We start from the raw sequence: 23,307 nt of genomic DNA, 5'->3' as shown, positions 1-23,307 counted from the left end.
AATTTGAATCTTTCGCATGAGTTACTGGAGCTTCCGCAGATAATTAAAAACCTGAAACAACATCAGTTAACAACTAAGCTAAGTACAATTCCCGGGACAGTTATATTAAAATTGAGGGGGTGTTGGGAGTTGACGCCATTCAATTAATAGAACCATTTGAAATCGTTCCCTGCATGTATGGAGCCACTTTTTCCACACCGAGAGGACTTGTACCCTTTGGTAACAGCCGTTGCTTCATGTATGAGAATCAGTTAAAACCAAGACACAAAGTAAAGAGAGGGGCAAAAAATTAATTATACCTCCTTGTTGGACAAAACACCTCCACTTTCGGAGTACAAAATTAATTTTGTGCTGAATCCAGAGGAGAAATACCCAGACCCGTTAAAAGCTTGGTTTGAAGAAGGAAACGTTCAGAGAGGACTAGAAAACATGTTTAGCATGGAGTCACTAGGGTTACCTATCACAGAGGAATTCTCCACCGTGGATGAAGAGATGGTACAAAAGTTTAGGAACACTATATCCTACAAAGATGGCCGATACCATGTACAGCTGCCATGGTATGAAGACAAAGTGAAGTCTGTGCCTTCTAACCACAATGCTGCTCTTAGAATACTGGAAAGAGTAGTTAAAGACCTGGAGAAGAAAGGCCTCTATGACCAATACGTAGACGTCTTTAGACAACAGGAAGACGAAGGGATTATAGAGGAAATAACAGTGACTCCAGAAGACTTTCAAAAGTACATATGGATTCCGCACAGACCGGCTGATCAGACGACCACGAAGGTGAGACCTGTGTTCAATTGTTCCTACAAGGGGGCAAATGCTACATCTTTGAATGAGGCAGCCTATCCAGGAGTCAACCTAATGGGAGACATGTTAGAACTGTTGATTCGCTTTAGGGCCAACAAATATGTACTATTGGCCGACATAAGGAAAGCATTCCTTATGATTCGTCTAGAGCTAGAAAAGGACCGCAATCGTTTTTGTTTCTTCTTGAAAAAAGGCGACAACTTGCATTGTTACAGATACTCTACCATCTTATTCAGTTTCAATGCAAGTCCATTTATATTAAATTATGTCTTAAAATATCATGCAGAAAAATTTCCTGCAGATGAATGTTCCCAAGTACTCAGGTCAAACTTTTATGTGGACAATTTGGTGAAAACAGGAAATGATGTAGATACTCTATCTACGTTATACTCAGCGGTGAAGGAACGACTGCAAGAGGGTAACTTTGAGATACAATCCTGTAACTCGAACAGTGCAGTGTTACAAGAAAAAATGGCAGCAGATGGAACTGTCAGGTTTTGATTCTGGTGTGGAGAAAGTTTTAGGATATTTGTACAACCCTCAACATGATACTATGAAGGTCTGTTCGCACCAATGCGATGTAACCGCATCAACAAAAAGGAAAATGCTGTCTGAAGCTTCCAAAATATTTGATCCCTTGTCCCTATATCTTCCAGTAACAGTAAGGAGCAGAATGCTGATAGGAGAACTTTGGAAGCAAAAGTTGGATTGGGATGATGAAGTTTCAGAAGAGTAAAAAAAACCCTGGAAAGCTCTGGCAAAGGACTTAACAGAATTGGGCTCTGTATCATTTCCAAGGAGAGTCCTAGATGACAATAAGCCCCTAAAATTATTCCTATTTTGTGATGCCTCCAAAAATGCATACGGCTTTTCAGCATATACTGTACATGATGGACAGTCTGCACTGGTGTTTGCTAAAGCAAAAGTAGCACCCTTAAAAGGTAAATCTCTACCCACTTTGGAGCTTTTGTCAGTGTTTCTAGCATTGAAATGTTTTCCCTTTATAAAGGAAGCCTTGAAGAATTCCCTGATAGAAAAAGTATATGTTCTAATGGACGCTCAAGTGGTATTGGCTTGGATACTATCAAAGTCGATAACCACAAAAAACATCTTTGCGCGCAACAGGCTGCAAGATATAACGCAAATGTCTGCAACAATCAGGTCAGAGATAAAGTTGGAATTGAGTTTCCAATACGTGCCAACTAAGGAGAACCCAGCCGACTACATCACAAGAGGACTTTCCTTTAAAAAATTTCAGGAACACCTTTCCTATTGGTATGAAGGCCCTGCATGGATAAAGCAGGAAGAAATTCGGTAGAACAAGCTCGAGTTAGGTTGTCTCTCGGAAGAACAAAAGGAATGCATTCATCCTGCAATGAATTTGTTTACGAGACACAACGAAAGTTCCCCTATAGTTTCTGTAGAAAGATTTTCCAACTTCAACAGATTAGTTAATGTAATGACTTTGGTTTTTAAGTTTGTCAACAAAACGTTGAAGAGAAGTGAGGACAATCACCTTCTGGCAAAAATCTATTTGATAAAGTTGATGCAAGGGGAATCTTTTGCCACAGAGTTGGATTTTTTGTTTTTTATTTATAACACCTTTTTCCATACTTACGGTGTTAAAGAGTTACTATTACAAAGACAATTTGTCATTGTAAGCAACGAGGCAATACGTTGCAACTCCAGTTAGCCGAGAAAAGCCGAGAAGGGTTCTCCACACAAGTTAAGAGTTTCATTGTTTTTTCCTTCTACGTCGAGTTCAAGTTTAGCCGTTGAGTTGCAGAAACGCCTCCCCCCCCCCTTCAGTCGGTTAAAATCCGACAGTATTTTGTATAGTTTTTTATTTATAACACCTTTTTCCATACTTACGGTGTTAAAGAGGTTGTGAGACGCCATCTTGCATTTTCGAATACATCGGTAAACACTGTATGTTTTTCGAGCTGAATAAATATGCTACATTGAATAAAAACACAAAAAATATATCCAGTTAGGTAGAAAAGTAACTTATCTTGCCTTTGATAACATTTATTTGTTATATATTTGCTTTTTGACAACTTTTTCGAATCTATGTGTACAGTAATACAAACCCGAAACTTTTTTTTGAAATTCTTTCAATTCCGCCGAAAAGCCATATATGACTAGCCATCCTTCCTCTATTATACTTTCGGTGCACGATAAGGGTTTCGTCGATTTCAACAGCTATCCCGTCGCCTCCAATGGGTTCCTGATTGTTAAGCCAGTTCTCACAAACCTCGGAACAGAAGGACCGCCAATCAACTGAAGAGTGGTGGGTGCGAAATGTCCAGATTTTCGCGTACTGTCCGATGATTTCACAGTGCTTAAAAAATGTTTGACGAACATTTACTTTCCACGCCGGCATCCGAGCAATGAATGTTCCTGTGGTTTCGGCGACAGTGGAACCGCAATATTTCTTTTTTTGGATTTTCCCACTTTTGTGTAATGCGTGCACCTCGAGATTCGTTTACCTTCTCGAAATGAACACTCATTTTTGCATTGCGGACAAGTAATGCTTGTCGCCAAAACACCATGTTTTCGCAAAAATTGCCTGCTCGTGTCTTTGTGAAATGCCTTTACTGTATCGAAATAGTTGTTGTGTGGAAAAAACTAGAAATTACTGGTTGCTCAGGAGAGAGGGGAGTAGGTGCACTTACCTTGTTACTAACCAAAAGAGTTGTTGTTTCCTAGAAGCGTTATAAAGCTTTACCTTAGTCATGTGATGGTGATCACATGACCTTTTCAGACCTATAAAGGGAGGTAATCAAACTCCTTGTTGTTACAATTTCAGTGGTGTTTACTTTTGCTGATGATGCTGATGATTACATTGATTTACTTATTTTGTTAACTGACTGTCACGTCGCGGAAGGGGCAATTCTTTCACAACTCTAAAGGTGAGTGTATCTTGCTTCCTTCTCGACTGAGCAGTCTTATTACTTTTAGGAAATTAATTTTTCCATATATTGCGAAAGAAACCCTAATACTAACATGGATAGTAGCAAAGCAGATCTACGGAGAAGAATTTCTATCCTATGGATCAAAATCCGAACAATTCTGGAGACGGCTCATCAGGAGAATGAAATCTCCGTTAAATCATTCTCTGCATTGCAGAAATCCGTTTATGAGTATTTGGTGGAGGTAGACATATGCGTTAGCAAAATCCAACTTCAATCTTCTGAGGAGGAGGACTGGGTGAGAATTGAGAAGGATGCTCTGGCAACCGCCTTGTGATTCCGAAAGGAACTGGAACATCTTGAGTTGAAGTTCCTCCCTGCTGCCCCTGAGTCACTAAGCCTTGCTCAAGGTACCTCTGAACGTGAGAGAGGAGTGTCATCTTTTACCGTGAAGCCACCTCAAATACAAATTACGGGTCCTACCTTTGATGGGTTGGCTATGCAATCCAATCCTATGAGCTTTAGGAATTTTTTGTCGCGTTTTGAAAACTGCGTAGCTGGTATGGCCAATGATGCCGAAAGGCTGAATTTCTTAAAATGCTCTCTGTCTGGTCAACCTCTCCTGTTGATTAACAATTTTAGTATATGCAACAGGAATTATGAGTTGGCTCTCTCGGTCCTGAAAAGCGAGTATCTCGATGAAGATGAAATTATAGATAACATCTTCCAGGACATTTTAGACTTCTCCTGTAAACGAGACAAATCGTACACCAGTTTAACTGGTTTTATGTCCAGAGCAGCCTCACTTCTTGCGGAGTTGGAAGGCTCCTTTGATTGTTCATTCTCTAATAACTGTTCTTCTGGGGCGCGCCTTATGGCGAAGATTCTCTTCTCCAAATGCCCCAGAGAGGTCAGAGGAGAGTTAATCCAGATTTACAGTAAAAGAATCCCTACTTTATCCTCCATTTTGCAAGATACCAGGGAGGCGGTCAAATGTCTCCTTATCAAGGGGGACGAGGTCCCTGGGTTTATCCCTAATACTGGTCGGGGCTCCTCCGGGAATGTGTCATCCAGACCAGGGTCCTATTCTGGCCGAAGGGATTCTTCTCTTCATGTTAACTCTGCCTGTGGAAAATGGTCTAGCCTTCCCCCGGTCGTGTGTGTTACCTTTGGTAGAGATGGCAACTATGTTTCTGTCAACTGTTTGTTGGACACGGGCAGTGGCCGGACTTATCTGTCCAGTAAGGTGTTGCAGACCTTTGGTTCTTTGGAGTCGATCGGGCTGGATTGTGATTTGAAGCTAACCACGATCCTTGGAGATTGTGACCGACAATTTAGAGAGGTAGTGTTGGAGATGGGCATTGGACCACATTGTTCTCATTCTCTTCCGGTGTTAGTGCATGAGGACATAGCTATTTCAGTACGTGTTGAGGAACTGGATTCCCTTTTAGATGAGTTCCAACACCTTAATTGTCCCCTAGCTGGTAGATTTCACAGGGGCACTGGATTTGTACCTATTCATGGTATTGTGGGCCTGGATTTTATTCAGCAGTTGGGGACCCTCCAACTTGTTCCTTGTTTGCGTGGGAAAGCATTCTCCACACCAACAGGACTGGTTCCCTTTGGTGAGGTGCAGCAGTTTCTTTGTTCAGAACTTTTTACACATAGGGAGCCGGAGTGTCTTGCTTTCGATTCAGTCCTAGCCTCAACTTCTGATGTTAAACCTTCTCACTTGTGTTTTGTGTTGGAATCTCAAAGCAAGTATGAAGATCTCCTGAGCGATTTTTTCATGGACAGTGACATGCATAGGGGATTGGAGAAATTGTTCAGTGTGGAGTCTCTGGATGAGCAGAAACTGTCCAATTACGATGAACAGAAGATTGCTCATTTTCAACAATCCATCTCGTTTAAGGACAATAAATATTATGTCCAGTTATCCTGGGACGACGACAAAATATCTCGCGTACCTTCGAACCATGCAGTGGCCTTGCGCGTATTGGAGCATGTAGCACGAAAATTGGAGCGGAGGCAGCTTTATAATGATTATCTGCAGGTTTTTCGTGATCAGGAACGTGAAGGAATTATAGAAGAGATTTTTGTACCTCCACAGCGGTTTAAGGAGTTTATATGGATTCCACACAGACCTGTTTTTAAGTCAGACCCTACTTCTACCACTAAAATTAGGCCCGTGTTCAACTGCAGTCTCAAGACTGGGGACTTTCCTTCCCTTAACGAAGCAACCTACCAGGGAGTGAATCTTACGAGTGATCTATTAAATTTACTGCTCACCTTCCGTGCTAATAACCATGTTGTGTTAGCGGATATAAGGAAGGCTTTCCTGATGATACGACTGAAACTGGAAGCAGATAGAAACCGATTCTGTTTTTTTCTGAAGGATGGGGGTCGACTGCGCTGCTTTAGATATAATACCATTATATTTGGGTTTGCTTCCAGTCCCTTCATACTAAATTATGTTCTCCGGTACCATGCTGCTCAGTTCCCAATGGACAATTGTAGGTTTTTGATGGAGAACAGATTTTACGTGGATAATCTGGTGATGTCAGATGATAATCCAGATGAACTGTGTAGATTATACGCTCTCTCTCGGGAACGACTGCTTCAGGGAGGTTTTGAATTGCAGTCTTGTAATTCTGATCATGTGGGTATTCGAGGTGAAATGGAAAAACATGGGACATTGAGTGTTCATGGTAACAATTGGGAAAAGGTGCTGGGGTATCGATACTCTCCTCTCTCGGATGCCCTTCATGTGACACCTGTTAATTGCAACCCTTGTGCTTGCACAAAGAGACAGATTCTCGGGGAGACAGCGAAGGTCTATGACCCCTTATCATTGTGCTTGCCGGTTACATTGCGGGGCCATATTCTGTTGAGCAGGCTTTGGAAGGGGGGGTTTGCATGGGATGTCCTGGTACCACCAGAATACTTGTCCTTATGGAAAAAGCTTTCATCTGATATCTCTGAACTGGGGACCATTTCCTTTCCCCGAAGGGCATTCAGTGAGAATGGAGTGGGCAAACTCTTTCTCTTCTGTGATGCCTCTCCAGAGGCATACGGATTCGCCGCTTACACGGTGCAAGATTGCCATTCGTGCCTGGTGTTTGCAAAGGCTAGGGTGGCTCCCTTGAAGAGGAAGACTCTTCCTACACTGGAGCTTATGGCAGTGTTCTTGGCTTTTAGATACTTTCCCACTATTTTACGGAGCTTTGGCAGATTCTCTCCTTCTGAGATTCATGTGGCCACTGATTCTCAGGTTGTTCTTTCTTGGCTAGTCTCAGGGACTATTGTGAGTAAGAACCTGTTTGCCCGTAATAGACTGTAGGACATTCAGCAGATGAGTGGAGAGTTGGGATCTGCACTTGGCTTTGTTCCCTCCTTTCGATACATCCCAACCGCAGAAAATTCTGCCGACTTGATCACAAGGGGGTTGACGATGCAAAAATTCAGAACCTGCTTCCAACTGTGGTGTTATGGTCCCAGTTGGTTGAGTAGTGGTTCTGCACCATGGGTAACACAAGAGTTGCCATGTCTGAGTCGACGCAGCCAGGAAATAGTCCGTTCCTCTTGGAATGCTGCTATCCTCCATGGAGAGGAATCTCGTACGGTGCTTCCCTTAGAAAGATTCTCTACCCTTTCAAAGCTTTTGAGGGTGACCACCCTGGTAGTTAAGTTTATTAATCGATTGCGTCGAGTAGAGGTTGACTGTGAAAAGCTGGCAGCCATTCTGATCATGAAGACTATGCAGCATCAAGTATATGCTGAAGAAATAGAATTCTTGTTAGATTCTTCAGGCAAGACTGTTCCTGGGTTGGTGCGGGCCCTTGACCTCTTCATCGATAGTGATGGACTAATCAGGTCGGGTGGTAGAATTAGCCGATCTCTCCACTTTAACGTGGAAATTAAACACCTGATTCTGTTGGCAAAACATCACCCAGTGACTAGGCTTATCATCATGGATGCACATGACAGATGCCAGCACTTGGGAGTCGCATCCACTTTGGCAGAATTAAGACGCCATGGTTACTGGGTACCCAAGGGCAGACAGGCAGTGAAGACGGTCCTGGCTTCATGCGCCCTGTGCCGGAAGTACAATACCAGACAAGTCATGCCTCCTAATGTTGCCAACCTTCCTGCTTCCCGTATCGAACTGGAGGTTCCCTTCAAACACACGGGGGTAGATTTTACAGGCCACCTGTGGGTTAAAGAAGGTAATAAGGAGGTGAAAATGTACCTGCTCATCTTCACTTGTCTCAGTGTCAGAGCTGTACATGTCGAGGTGGTGCCGGACATGAGCGTGTTGTCCTTTCTGCAGGCTTTGGTGCGGTTCACCAACCTATATGGCATTCCCTCTGCCATTTATTGTGACAATGCTAAAACCTTTTTAGGTGGTGGTCGGCTGTTTAAGAGGCTGGTATTGACTCACGATTACCAACAGAAATTCGGCTCCTGTTTAATCAAGTTCTGTCCCATCCCCCTTTTCTCGCCCTGGGTTGAAGGTGTCTGGGAGAGAAGTATCCAGACAATCAAGAATTGTCTTTTTAAGGTGGTTGGTAGAGGTCAGATGAATTATTTCACCTTATTGACCATCATATCAGATATTCAAAGAGCCATCAACAACCGCCCTCTAACCTATCGAGAATCGGCAGAGACTGAGTTGGAGGCAGTAACCCCCAACATGTTTTTGCGGCCTAATGAGAGTCCCGGGCTGCTTTTCAGTCTCAATGATGCAGATTTTGCCGCACACCTTCCTCCCAGTCGAGAGAGGCTTCTCAGAACCATGCGGGTAAGGGACCAGTGTCTGGAGAAATTCCAAGCTCTGTGGTACAATTACTTGTTGAGTCTCAGAGAGAGACCCCAGGGTCGTTCCAGAGTGCCTATCCAGAATCGTTTAAAGGTTGGAGACGTAGTGTTGGTGAAGAGTCCTCTGAAGCCTAGGCCCTTTTGGGTCCTTGGAATCATCCTGGAGGTGTTTTGCAGAGAGGATGGCGTAGTCAGGTCAGCAAGGGTCAGACAGGGGGGTGGGAATGCAGTACATATCCACTCATTAAGGAACCTATTTCCCCTGGAATTATCCTTGAGTGAAGAGGATCATGCTCCAACTGTACCTGCATCAATTGATGAGCCGGCAGACAATCTCGGTGATACTCCTCCCCAGTCTGCATGTTCCAATGAAGTTGTTTGGTATTGTCCCATATGTGGTTCCCCGCAGGGTGACCAGGACATGATTTGCTGTGATAGATGTGATGACTGGTGTCACTTCAGGTGTGTGGGGATTGAGTCTCCACCTCCTGAAAGACAAAAGTGGTACTGTCCCGATTGTGTCCCGCTACGACGGCGGCGAGGCAGGCCTAGCCTCCTCCCCGAATAGTTAGGGACCAACCACAAAAGAAAATAAACAAAAAATATACTAACATGTTACTGTTTTGAGTAAGAGCCTACCCTTATATTCTTTGTTTCCCTTCATTTTCTTTTTTTTTTCTTTCCTGGGGAATGTGTGGAAAAAACTAGAAATTACTGGTTGCTCAGGAGAGAGAGGAGTAGGTGCACTTATCTTGTTACTAACCAAAAGAGTTGTTGTTTCCTAGAAGCGTTATAAAGCTTTACCTTGGTCATGTGATGGTGATCACATGACCTTTTCAGACCTATAAAGGGAGGTAATCAAACTCCTTGTTGTTGTTACAATTTCAGTTGCTTTTGACTCTTGTCTCGTGCATTATTCTATCAGCAATTTCTACCCTTTTATTTTTATTACCGTCGGATTTTTTTTCTCTACACGACGCTTTTTTTTTCCTTTGTCTTACTGTTATTTTTAACAGTTGTTTTTTTTTGGACTTTCTTTTAACCGTTTTTTTAATGGTTCGGCTATGGCCGCTTCGGCGAGCCAAACGCCCATTGTCGTCGACATTTCTGAAGCGGAAAACGGCACTACTTCTACGCCAAACACCTGGACCAAACCACCGAAAGTGGATATTAATGTCAATGAATTCATTGAAAAGGCAAAACAATGCCTGGAACTTGTCACCAACAAAGGACTAATTGTCAATGTGCCAAGATTGGAGGAAATCCAAAAAAAGTGTCTGACAATATTTATAGTCGACAGAAAACTAAAAAAAGTCATAAGAGCAAGTGCAGATATCTTCACCAACCTTTTGGCTACAGCTGGTTTTAGACCTTTGCGCATCGTCAAGTGCAAGGGCTACAACACATGGAGTGTACTTTTTAACTCCCCAGAAGATTGCCTAACTATCTCACAAAAAGAGATAATCACTCAGAACTTTATATTAAGATCAGAATATATGGGAAAACGTCGGACTACGGTGTCCGTTTTTAATGTACCTCACCACATTGAAGGAGAACACATCGGCGCCTTCCTTCTAAAATATGGCGAAATGGTTTCGGTGCAGGTGGACGAGTTCCACGGCATATGGTCATATGACATCCTCCTCGATAAGGTAAATTTTGATGCGATCCCTTTCTTCCTCGAGGCGGGAGAGGAGAAACTTCCTATAATAGTGGCTGGAAGAAGACCGACATGCTGGAATTGCAGCGAAATTGGCCACCTCACGTCAGAGTGCCCCCTTAAAAAAACCTCCTCCAAACACCAAAAAATCCATCGGACAACACTTGGGATCCTCATCAAAAAGTGTTCCCAAGCCGCCTACCAACGAAACAAACTCGGACGAAATCCTCAGGGGAGAACCCTGGCAGAAAAACCCCTGGACGCCTGAGCCTTGACCAAATGAAAGAACAGGCAATGCTACAAAACAACCCTGGAAAAGAGAAATATCTGGAAATTGTCAAACTAAAAAAGAAATTAGACGCTCAACACCCATCACCCAAATCCCCATGTAAACCCACTTCTCCGAAACCAAGCCCCAAATCTTTAACCAACCCTATCACCCAGTCTCCTACAAAGCCAAAAACTCCTTCCCCCCTCAAAATGCCTCCTCCTGTTACAACTCCGGTCCCTTATAAACAGCCTAAACTAATACATTTAAGCCCTTCAAAAAAACACAAACCCTCCTCTCCCATTCCATCCACCTCTGCGACCACTCACAACACTCCCCTTGCATCTCCTTCTAAAAACACACATTCTGCTATGGACATTACCCCCTCGCCTGAACACAAGAAAAAGACTCTCTACCTCCCTGGCAAAGACATTTACATAATAAACCAAGCCGCTATTAACAATCACAAGAACTTCAAAGGAACTGACCTCACAAAACTAATTGAGTTCAAGGAGGTGGGGGGGAAACTAGTAGTAATCCCTGTTAATTTTCCAAATGCCAAAAGAATCCTAACCGTCGTTCGGAAAAAAGAAGAGGCCAAGAACCTTTGGCTAATGTTCGAAGAGGCAAATAAAGCCTTCAACCTTCCCACTCCCCTTGTTGTGTTTAAAGATAGCGACATAAAAAACCTTAAAAAATGTTGTGTTGGGAGGGTCCCGGTAAAAATGCACCCCTCCCTATATAGGATAGCAAAACTAACCTATCCTTTGCATGTCGGTGGTATCTCTCGTGACGGCCTCATCGATACTACGATGGGTACTTATTCCCTCACGAGAGCCGTCGGCATGCTCACGACCGCAATGTTCGTTCCTGGTTCCCAACCCTAAAGCACCACCATGGATCTCAAGCTTGCTAGTTTAAATGTCCGAGGGCTAACGGCCGACTCTCACAAATGGCTCTTGAGTTTGGACCTGCAGCACCTCGGAGTGGATATCTGTTGTGTGCAGGAAACCAACCTTATTCCTGGTGACCATTTGAGTGCACTGTCTAAGACCTTTGAGGCTTACTCAGCGCACTAGATTTCTCACTCGAGAGGGGTTTCCTGGCTAGTTAAAAGGTCTCTAGATGCGTCGTGTGACCCGTGTTACTTGGATCCGGAGGGAAGACTGTGTTTTGGATGTTACCATAAAGGGTAGGGCATTACGTCTTATTGGGGTTTATGCGCCCAATAGCCATTCTGAGCTGGCTGGTTTTTTTCGGCGGATCGAGCAGTTCATAGATGTTTCCAGAACAGTTATTTTAGCGGGAGACTGGAACGCCGTCCTGGATCCCGAGTTACATCGATTTAGGTTAACATCTAGGGGAACTAACAGAGATCGGGATGCTGTTTTATTTTGTGAATTTATGGATAAGTTTGATCTTATCGACAAATTCCGAAATGAAAAGCCCCGTGACTTAGTGTGGACTTGGACAGGTAGAGGCGGCTCCGATTCGATACAGCTCTCAAGCTATATCGACCGGTTCTTAGTTAGGCGAGTCGACATAGGAGTATTGGATTGTCCAAGTTTCCACAATATAGTTTACTCGGATCACAGACTTGTTCGTGTACGGGTAAACTTAGATAGACCTAAGCCTAGATTAGCCGGTTACTGGAAGCTCAACACGTCGTTGTTCGATGTGAAGGGCTTCTGTGACGGGCTATTACTAACCCTACAGCGGGAATTGACGGGGGCAATTATTGGGAATAAGTGATGGGTAAAAGTTAAGGAAGCCATTAGGTCCTTTGCTGCTGACTTTAGCAAAAGACTCAATCTAGATTCTAGGGCAGCTAAAGTGACACTAGAGTCTAGACTAGATCGGGCGGTGGAGGAGGGGGATAGTGCTAGCATTAATATAATTAGGGCTCGGCTTGCCTCCCTTGCTGAAAAGGAGCACCAAGCTTTAGTGATTAGGGCTAGGTTAAAAAGAATACCCCAGGAAGCAACAAACATGGCTGCTGAACTGCGTGCAGAGGAGCTTAGGCAAGCGGTTGATAGGCACATCGCTCGTGTCACATTGCCGGACGGGCGTACCGTGACCACAAACCAGGGTGTGCTGGAGGCGTTTAGATCTCATTTCCAGGAGCTTTTTTCCATGGAACCCAGTCTGTCATTAGAACAGTTCGACACCTATTTGGCTGACTTTTCTCATCTTTCGACGACCGAAGCGGCTAGGTGCGAAGGTGGCATAACGGAGGATGAAGTCATTGAAGCCTTAATAAGTCACCGGGGATCGATGGTCTTCCCTACGAAGTGTATTTGAGGTTGTCGCACATCTTTGTCCCTTTACTGACGGTTTTGTTTAACTCATGGTTTAGGAACGGCTCAATCCTCAAGTACTTTACCATGGGTGTGATAAAACTTGTTCGTAAAAGCAAAGATGGTGGGGATGGGTTAGGTAATTTCAGGCCCTTAACGATGCTTAACGCTGAGTTAAAGATTTTGGCCAAGATTCTCACAAATCGTCTGCAGCTTGTCCTGGCTCGTCTTATTAGCCCCGAGCAAACGTGTGCCGTGAAGGGCAGGACAATCCAGGATAACTTTCACTCGATACGCCTGATGATAGAAAAAGTCGACACTGAGGCCGTGCTGATCAATTTAGATCAGTCCAAAGCCTTCGATAGGGTTGACCATCGGTACTTGGGGGCTGTTTTATCGGCGGCCGGTTTTGGCCCGCAATTTCGCTCTTGGGTTCATCTTCTCTATGCTAACCCCGCGGTGATGGTAGAAGTAAATGGGAAGAGGTCGAGACCCTTCAGTTTGTCACGTTCCATTCGTCAAGGGTGCCCGTTATCACCCATGCTATATGTGCTTGCGATCGAGCCATTTTTGCGCAGGCTAAGGGTGAATCCGGTCCTACGCGGAATCACTTTGCCCGGTGTGGATGCCCAGGCGAAGTACTCCACCTATGCCGACGATGTAACTGTGCTTGTAATGAGCAGTGCTGAGATTAGTGTCATCGGTGTGGAAATCAGACTGTATGAAACGGTAACAGGGGCCAAAATTAACTGCGACAAGTCTTCGAGTTTGCGCATTGGTGCCTGGAGGGGTATGCCCCTTCAGGGGCCCTTTAGTTGGAGCGATGGGCCTTGCAAGATACTCGGCGTCTGGTTTGGTCCTGACCTCCAAATGTGGAGATTCGGCTATACACGCTACGGCTCTACTACCTAGATCGAATGTGCACACAAGATAGGGAAAACGGTGGCCTCTGGATGGAGGACACCAAGAAAGCCTTCCCGGCTTTGAGAGGGGTGCACTACTCCGAGGGGGAGGCACACAGGTTGCCTCGAGGTGAATGTCCCTTCTATCGCGAGTGCCAGCGCGCACTGAAGTCCCTCTTAAGAGTGAAGGAAAGCCTCTCTAACACTCTGCTGTTGTCCCGAAAGGCATTATATCGGGTTTTAGTGAGGGGATCCGTAACGGATGTCATCGGTGGGAGGCTCTCTTTGACGAAGGAGCAGCTCCGCTCAATCTGGCCTTGGGCGCCTGGGTCAGGATGCCTTACTAACAACGAGGCTTCCCTGACCTGGCTGGTAATTCGGGATGCTCTCTGGGTCGGTAAGAGACTCCACTCAGCTGGCTTGGTGGATTCGCCTATTTGTAAACGGTGCGGCGATGAGGACGAGACTTTATGTCACGCCTTCGTTTATTGTCGCATCGTGGCGCCGCTGATTGAGTTTGTTACAGGTCTCATGGTCCGCATACTGAACACATCCTCATTAACCTTGGTTCCTATTAATGTCTGTAGCAATTGGACTCCGACAACAGATAGGCTCAGAAAGAATTGTGTTTGACCTTGCTAGCAGTGATGAGAGGTGTTATCTGGAACACACGTATGAAAGTGGTCTATGGATCTGAGGACTTCGCTCCCCTCGACCTTATACGACTCTTCCGTCATTATTTGAAGGTTCGTATCAAGGCCGAGAGAGTTAGACTCTCTTCGTCAGACTTTGTTGAAAGGTGGGTGTCAGTTGCGCGTGTGTCGGGTGAGAGAAGCAAGTCTTGACTGGTTCTTGGATGTTCCCTAACCCTAACGCTGTCACGGTGTTTGTATAATAATACCAATATTTCATTTGTATTTTGTATATAACATTTTTATCTTCCCAAACCCCCCTTTCTTATGGGTTTTAATTAGGTTATCATGGTATGATGTTCTTATGGTGATTGATGAAGGATGTATACGCTGAGAGAATGTATGAATGTGGTATTATGGTATAAGTAGAGTGAAAGTAGGAACTAGTTAGGTTAGATTAGTTAGCACTAGTCAGAGAAGACCGTCCTTTCCCCTCCCCCATCTTCGGCCTTGTGCCAAATTTTTCTGATTTTTACATTGTAAATTTTCTGAAAATAAATACAGTTACAATTTTCAGTTGTATTTACAAATTTGCTGCTGATGGTTACATTTTCAGTGGTGTTTACTTTTGCTGATGATGCTGATGATTACATTGATTTACTTATTTTGTTAACTGACTGTCACGTCGCGGAAGGGGCAATTCTTTCTCAACTCTAAAGGTGAGTGTATCTTGCTTCCTTCTCGACTGAGCAGTCTTATTACTTTTAGGAAATTAATTTTTCCATAGTTGCTACAACCGTAGTAGGAATCCACAGTATTGGTATTCATTTGTTTTTGGCACTTGAAGAAAATGTTAAAATAACTTTTTACAGAAAAAAAAAAATAATGGAAAGAAAGAAATGTATAAAGAACTGTATAAAGAGATAAATGTATGAAAAAAAAAAACTTTTTCGCACAGAAAAGAGTAAGAAAATTTTTTTTAGAATTTAATTTCGCCTGGTTTTTTGTTTGCAGTAAATGCTGAAACTAAAGAAAAAGAAATCGTCTGCTACAATCACTGACAATTTCTGCGTATGCGCACCGACTTCACCAGACGACAGGCAAGAAAAGCAAAAAAAAAAAAAAAATGTCGGGCAGACATTACTATACTCGTAACCATGGGCTAGTGCATGTGTCAGTTTTACTCATAATTCTAGTCCGCGACATTATTAATTTTTTTTTTTTTAGACCCGACTGGAGCTGTAAACAGTTGGATATTTAAAAAAAAAAAAAAAAAAAAAAAAAAGACTTCTTAAAGGTAAATATTCGGGTGGTCTCCCAGTGCACTTTCACCGAAAATAATTACCAATTACATGAATTTACGGACTTACTTGATAATCTTTCTGCAGTTTTATCCAATCATGACACTTGACCTTTTTTTTTTCTTAACTCCGTCTTTCTCAAAGTTTTGTCATCTTCAACATTTATTTCTGACGCTTATAAGAAGAATGTCCGACATTTTGTTTCTGCTCAAGTTTCATTTTTAAAACCGAATAAATTTCATGATTCACGAAATTGAATGTTCAAACTTGATTCAACTTTTTCAACCATAGACATAACAATGCTCTCCTAGTAGAAATTTTTAGCACAAGAGACGGTTTTATACTAACTTCCGGTAAAAGAATCAAACCGGAAATAGAAAGTGCTGATTGATCTCGAAAGAGAAAACAGAGGTGGACAGTATTACCTCCGGACAGTTTGCTTCTTTTGTTTGTTTGTTTGTTTTTTTTTTTCTTTTTCGAGAGAGAGAGGTCTATATGACCAAATCTTTGAAATAATGAAAGCATTTATTTCAGTGACAAATGTAACACAAGAGTCAAAAAGTCGGATTGAAAAGTCAGCACCCCAAAAGAAAAGCATGCAAAAAATGCCTTGGCAACCCCGTCGGCATTCCCCGTTATTAGCAATAAACTAATCCTTTCTCAAATAGAGAAGGCAAAGCTTGGGAAGGGGGACTTCCTTGAACAGCACATGACCAAGAATAATTTAGAATTGGGGGCTGAAGGAAAAATCTCTATGAAATAATGAATGTAAATGAAATTAAATTTCGAATGTAGTTGTATTATTTCATGTAAACTTTGAAAGGGGAAAGGGTTAATTTCACTTATTTGGTTAGTTCTTATTTTAGTTTAGTAAATTATTTAGAGTGAAATGTGTTTCAGCATGGTTTTGTCATTGAAGGACTTTTAAATACAGAATTTTGAACTTGGATTATCGTTTTTAGTCCTTAGCTAGCCTTTTTTATGCATTGCTTGATTTTTTTTATTTTGACGTAGGTACGATTTTTTTTCTTATGCTAAGAAACCACCACTTATCACGGTCTAAAGGCATCTCGAGGATAAGGGTTAACGAATGTGTCTGCTGGACGGTGAGACAACACTTGTCATGATTTGTAATGATGGATAAAACTGGGCAGAATTTAATAATTTATCAAGAATTTGTTTGCATTGGACTTGAAAACAACTATGTTGTAGTCAACTGGGAAGCAACTCTGGTATTGTGTTCCATAGACGAGCAGAAGAAATGGAGAAGAAAAGTTACTTGTAGAAACTTCATTCAGTTTTAGATACACAGGGAGAAAAAGAAATTATCTACAGTGGTTACAGCTAGATAAATTTTTGTTGGGAATTTTTACAGGGAGGGAAACTATAGATTTGGAACTCAGTTAAGCATTTGCCATGAAAATGATGAGAGAGGCTAGCAACATCTCTTTTCTGAGACTGTGCCTGTATAGAGGAACCCCCCCCCACCAAAAAAAAAATAGATTTCAAAGTTGTTTTACTAAGCAAGAAAGGATTATGTGAATGGCACCTCTCAAGATGTGGCAATAGTACTCCATCTTTTTTTTAATCATTTTCACACCAAACAAGGCATATTACTACTTGAACATACTATTTGGGATCGTGTCTAGCAAAGGACCGAGGGGAGTTGAACAGCGAGATATCCGTTCATATTACATTTAAACTTTTGCATGTTAGTACAGTCGGGGAAGTAGGAAACAAGGAGGGAATCCCAAAGTCCAACAGTCTGAGGGGAGAAACTATTAAAGCTTACCGGCATCTAGAAACCTCAACAGTATAGGGACGGGATTTTATTCCCAGGAATGGGATGGGTCGACAAACACCAGGGTAACTAAAGAATCGAATACAGGATGTGTCAATACAATACATCGTCATTTATCAATGACTTTCTGTCAATTTATGTCTCACATCTGTAAATCTAAAGTAACATTTGACAAAATTTGGATTTACCTGTAAATCTCCTGAGTGGCTTCAAGTAGGAGCATGAATGCTTGGATGGTGCGTTTACAGTAATGGTGGTAGACTATGATGGATAGGACAAGGAGATACTCCTGAATCTCCACTATGCTGCGAATGATCTTTTCAGTATGTGGAAAACTGATTGGTCATTTTACCATTTGTGGTTCTGTGTAGCTACAGCACACATGAAACATTGCAGCAACAAATTTACGATTAACTGGGACGACAAAATGAATGATCCTCCACTCAGGAGTATTTTAATGAAAACTCTGAACAAAGTGATTGATGTGTGAGCCGAAGTGAGCTTACAGTTTGACTTGATGCAAGTTCATGTGCCCCTGGGGTCGTATTAGAGGCCAACAGATCAGTCATTGAGGATACAAGCTGGTTGCACTCACCAAATAATGTAAACTGGCAGAACTTGGCGCTTCAGTTGCAGCCAAAGGTACAGATTCAGCCTGTGTTTGCAGTTACTAATGCCCAATAGTATCCTGTACCTCTATTAGGCCACCATTTGCCCATGTATGGAATATTGTTGTCATATTTGGGCTGGTGCATCTGCTACTAGTCTCTCGCTCCTAGACAAGGTTCAAAAGAGAGTCGCCAATCTGATAGGTCCTGAACTGTCATCTTAGCTTCACCTTCTGTCCCATCGACAAAATGTTGCATCCCTCTGCCTGTTCTACAAGTACTTTAACGGTGAATGCTTTGATGAACTGCAAGCACTTGTACCCCCTCGATGTAAATACCCCTGACAAACCCAACAAGCAGCTAAATCCCACCTCTTCACAGTAGAGATCCTTCTACTTCAGTAGTTTCTTCCCCAGAACTGCTAGACTTTGGCATTCCCTTCCGGGTCCCTGCTTCCCCAATTGTACTGACATGCAAAAGTTCAAGTGTAACGTGAACCGACATCTTGCTGCCCAACTCCCTACATAGTACCCCTGTAGTTTATGTCCCTGATAGTAACCCCCTACATCAAAGTGACAACGTGCCTTGTTTGTGGTGAAAATGTAATTAAAAAAATAAATAAATAAATAAAAGATGAACAGCAGACGTCCTGACAGGGAAATCATAACTAACTACAAATGCTGCTAAAAAGACAGCTCAGCATGCTTGTGAATGTGGTTAATAAAGAGTATGGACTAATAGTAGATGTAGGACTAGTTAAGGCAGGCGACGATAAAGCGAACCAACTGACGATAATATCCCAGCAGTGGCCCAGTAAAGTAAAAACTGAAGTTGAGCCCATCCAATGTACTTATGCCGCCGCTGCACATCCATTAAATATTAAGCAAATTGCACACATCCATCATCAGAGTGGATACTTTGGACACACATTATACTTTGTCAAATGAAAGGACCCAACTGTGTTGAAAGCTGATGTACAAATTGCAGTTAAAACATATGAGGCATGCCAGTGGATTGCTCCTCTGCTTGTACTCTGGTGCAAGGAGAAGCAATTAGAACAGGTTGGGTGTGGACATCACTTATTATTGTGGTGACCACTATTTCACAGTCATCGATTGTGGTCCTTTGTGGTTTGCGATATGGTTGTCTCTCTTAACATCTCATGTCAGCTGAAGTCAATATTTTATGGACAAGGCCCACCAGTCGAAATTCTAATGGACAATGGCACTGCATTTACCAGCCAACACTTTCTGCAAGACGGGTGTGTGTTGAGAGAAGTCACAGAAGTGTAAAAACCATTTTGGTTAGGAATAAATGTTTCATAGCAAAGGCGGTTTACTGGTATAATATGCCAAAATATAATGTTTCAGTGTCCACAGCACTGTCTGAGTCATATTTAAAAAAAAAATTTTTACAAAGGAATCACCACTTATCAAGGCCCAGAGGCCGCTCTAGGATAAGACAAACAAATAAAAAGGTAAAGGGTATTCACACAAGAGATATTTTATATGCATTTAGGAACAGAGGATTACAGCCTTAGAAGGAATAGAATGTTCGTGAATATTAAGCGTTCTTGTAGAGCGGGGGGGGGGAGTTGAGGTATAGAAGAGTTCCAATGTTGACAGTTTTAGTGCCATGTGTTGTATGGATCTGAAATATCATATCATAGGTCTGAAATATTATATAAAAACTTCTCCACTGGATTATATTTTCTTAATTAAAAGTTATTAAAAAGAGTGTCCATTGCTTATTATATTATTAGAAAGAAACTGAAAGAATGTTTAAATGTTGTGTGCATGTGTTCCTTAAGTGGTGATGAATTTTAGTCATCTTTTAGTGCTAACAGGCTTCTGTTGGGGTATGCAGTCACTCACTCACACACACACACACACACACACACACACACACACACACACATGCTCGCACGCAAATAAACGAACGTTTATTCATTTCAATTTCTCGCGCATTTTGTACAAAAATATGTTCTAGCAACGGCATAATTTCAAATACCCCAACACACTTTTTCGCATAACAATAAAGGTAAAATGAACATATTTCTGGCAGACGTAGTTGACAACAGTATCATGTGACACAAGCGACCAATGAGAAAATTTAGAAGATTGTCTTTTTAATGCTTTTCCAAAACCCAAAATATCAGCAGTAGCAATCTTATTTTGGAGCCGGTCCAAAATGTATATAAATGCATCAAACATTCTTTCTTCCCTTCTTTTTCTCTTCTTCTCACTTTGAGGTCACACGGGAACATGCCTCTCATTTTCATATCATTGTTGCTGTCAAAGCCGTCAAAACCATAATTACACACGCCACGCGGGCACTCAAAACTCACACTTATGCACACACGCACCCATTCCACACATTTTCTAATTAATAACAACAAATTACTTTCCTCACGAATTACTTTCCTCATGGGACTTTTAAATAAGGCGAACTTCACCAGTTAAAACACCAACCTTAAAATAAGGACATTATTTTCAAGCAAGACTTTTACTTTCTAATCTTATTAATTCCATGAAGGACTTTCATCTAACGTTCTAATCATAATGACTTTGCAAGAACTTTCACCGATTGGACCTTTGCTTGTTCATCTTGTTGTTTTTGTTAAAAAGTAAATGCGGTGCATTTTAAACCAGAAGGAGGTGTCATTTTGTTTTATTCCTTTTTTTTAATAATTTTGTTTGGGGCAAAGAGATTTAATTTCACTTAAACTTCTTTTCCACTACAGGGGCACTGTTGCACACGTGTTGGCAGTTCTACATTCAAGTATGAAAGAGAGGAAAAAGAAGGAGAAATGTTAGTTCAACATTCAAAAAAGAAGGAGAAATGTTAGTTCAACATTTTTATTTACTTCGTTACCTGCTCAACTTGCCTGAGACATGATATATGATTGGGCAAGCCGGAAGGTGCGTGCCTGTGCCAATAATCACTCTTTGAGCTTGTAAATGAAAGCTATTTAACTATTAAACCCATGAAACATCCTCGCTAGAATCGCCACACCCTCCTTTGGTTACTTAAATTGCTTTTATCATAGAAAATAAGCAAACATTTATTATTTTTTTTTTTTTATCTGCATTAAAGAGAAATCAGAGACACGTGCATTTGAATTGTTTTTCCATGAAATATAAGAAGTGTTACATCAATAGAAAATACAACAGTTAATTCGGGAAACAATTACAAGAGTTCGCTCCCTTAGACCCAAAAAAAGATAAAATAAATGGAAATGTGAGCTTCCTTTCACTGATAAAAATGAAAGAAATACAAGAGTTAACTCCCTTGTATTACATTTTTTTTTTTTTTCCAAATTAAGAAATAAGCAATATTCATTTAAAATCCATTTTAAAAATAAAAATAAGTATAGTATTATTTTGGCACCATAAAAAAAATTATCACAGTAAATGTAATATTGCAGTCATTAATTCATTTCGCATGAATGAAATGATTCTATTGTTTGCATTGAGTTCTCTTATATCTTTCTAGAAATCATCGGACACTTAGACCATGTGAAGATTGCCAACATTAAAGTGTTTCTGTGGAAAAAAACTGGATCCACACTTGGCACAGCCAGATTGTCAGTTCATGCTTAACCATCGTCACCTCTCTTTTATTGCATAACATGAAACAGAAAAATCTTTGCTGCAAATTCTACCCTTCTCGATCATGGCTGCCTACACACCGCATTTCCTCCTGTATCTGAAAATATGCTGTATGACATACAAATATCTGTACATGATATTGCCAAACTTATCAAAGACCTTGATTCCAATCATTCCACGCATAGTGCTCAAAAAGCTTCAACTAGAACTAGCTCCCATACTTACAAAGCTGTTTAAATGTTGCCTTAAGGAGAAATACTTCCCAACACCCTGGAAAACTTCATCAGTCTGCCCCTTATTTAAAAATTCTGGAGATTAGTCATCTGCCTTTCAACACAAACCAATCAGTCTCCTGCATGCCATGAGTAGGTTGCTGGAATCTGTGATAAATAGAGAAGTGGTCAACCACCTCACTTTCTTCTTGATCTTCAATCAATGATCTCCCAAATCACATTCTTAGATCATTTATAGATATTTATGCAGACGACACCACAATCAATGACCACACTTCAAAGGCAAACAATAACCAAGATCTTTCTGATTCTCTCTCCTCTGATCTTGAGAACGTGGTGCAACGGGGAAAAAGATTGCTGGTTAATTTTAATGGATCTTTTTCCATCATAATCGCTCTGACCTCCATCTGGCCCAAATTGACATGAATGGCGAAGCACCATATCTTGACAAACTTCTGAGACTGACCTTCCCTCCTAATCTGAAATGGAGCACATACATCAAATCTGTTGCCAAGATTGCTAGAAAAATGGCTTGATCATTGTACCGCTCCAGTAGTTATCTCACTACCAATGCAATTATAGCCCATGTTTTAATTAGGTTAGTATTTTAACATGTAATTATCTGACTCCATAAAATAAATAAGACATCCATTAAATTTTAAAAGTGAGAAAAGCAGCTTAATTTATTGATGGGCTGTAAGTGAAAAGTGTTTGTTTTAGTGGTCGAGGAGGATGTCCGTGAATTTGTGAGAGAAATCAACAAAAAGAGAATGTTCATTTGGTTTGTACTTGTCGGTTTAGGTGTGAATCAGGCAATGGTTAGTAAATGAAGGTGCTCGGCCTGTAACGTAGGAGCAGAGTTGACTTCAGTCCACTTCAGTGGCTTCTTTTTTCTTTTCTTCTTCACATCTCTTAAGGTTTGGTGACAGAATCCGTCCATACGTTCACTGACGTAGCAAGACAAATTCTCTTCTCGAATCATCCTGCTGAATTCACTGCCTGGTTCATAAAATCTTTCCAGGGGCTCCCAGTGATGATAGAAATCAATGTTTTTTTTTAAAGTTGCCAAAGCTTCCCATTAGTTTGCAATCATTTTTTTTTATTATTTTTCTTTTTTTCAACCAGAAGCCCTGCGTTGAGCTGGTGCATACAAGACGTTTTTTTATTCAGTCTCTGACCGTGGATGTGTCAACATCCGGTTCGCAGCCAACTCTCATCAATCCCCACACAATTCTCTATCTGTATAAAGACTAAATACACTTTGTTCCAAGACCAACGAAGTTCTAAAATAGTTCCCATCAATAAAAATAAATAGAAAAGTTACCTTCCTTAGGTTTTGAAAATGCTTTCATGGCAAAAAACAATGATTTTATTTTGTATTTTTATTTTTGCTTACTTGTCTCCCACGAGGGCAGCGTTAGACATGAGGTCGGTTTTTAATGTGGGGGAAATCA

General features: G+C 41.6%; 3 protein-coding genes across 3 annotated transcripts; all 3 read left to right on the top strand.

Annotated features, from left to right (window-relative positions):
* Positions 1 to 438: 438 nt before the first annotated feature.
* LOC145283887 (uncharacterized) lies at positions 439 to 1,311 on the top strand. The gene has a single exon (XM_080132992.1). It carries the CDS (start codon positions 439 to 441, stop codon positions 1,309 to 1,311), a length of 873 nt encoding a protein of 290 aa, XP_079989118.1.
* A 2,973-nt stretch (positions 1,312 to 4,284) lies between these two features.
* LOC145283886 (uncharacterized) lies at positions 4,285 to 7,062 on the top strand. The gene has a single exon (XM_080132991.1). The coding sequence runs from the start codon at positions 4,285 to 4,287 to the stop codon at positions 7,060 to 7,062; it is 2,778 nt and encodes a 925-aa protein (XP_079989117.1).
* Positions 7,063 to 7,173: 111 nt separating this feature from the next.
* Positions 7,174 to 9,108, top strand: LOC145283885 (uncharacterized). The gene has a single exon (XM_080132990.1). The coding sequence runs from the start codon at positions 7,174 to 7,176 to the stop codon at positions 9,106 to 9,108; it is 1,935 nt and encodes a 644-aa protein (XP_079989116.1).
* The last annotated feature ends 14,199 nt before the right edge of the window (positions 9,109 to 23,307 follow it).

This window comes from Euprymna scolopes, chromosome 8 (assembly GCF_053919585.1).
Source record: "Euprymna scolopes isolate OS-2025 chromosome 8, ASM5391958v1, whole genome shotgun sequence".
Classification (NCBI taxonomy): Eukaryota; Metazoa; Mollusca; class Cephalopoda; order Sepiida; family Sepiolidae; genus Euprymna; species Euprymna scolopes.
The sequence above is the reverse complement of the archived record's forward strand: the minus strand, read 5'-3'. Positions and strand labels throughout refer to the sequence as shown.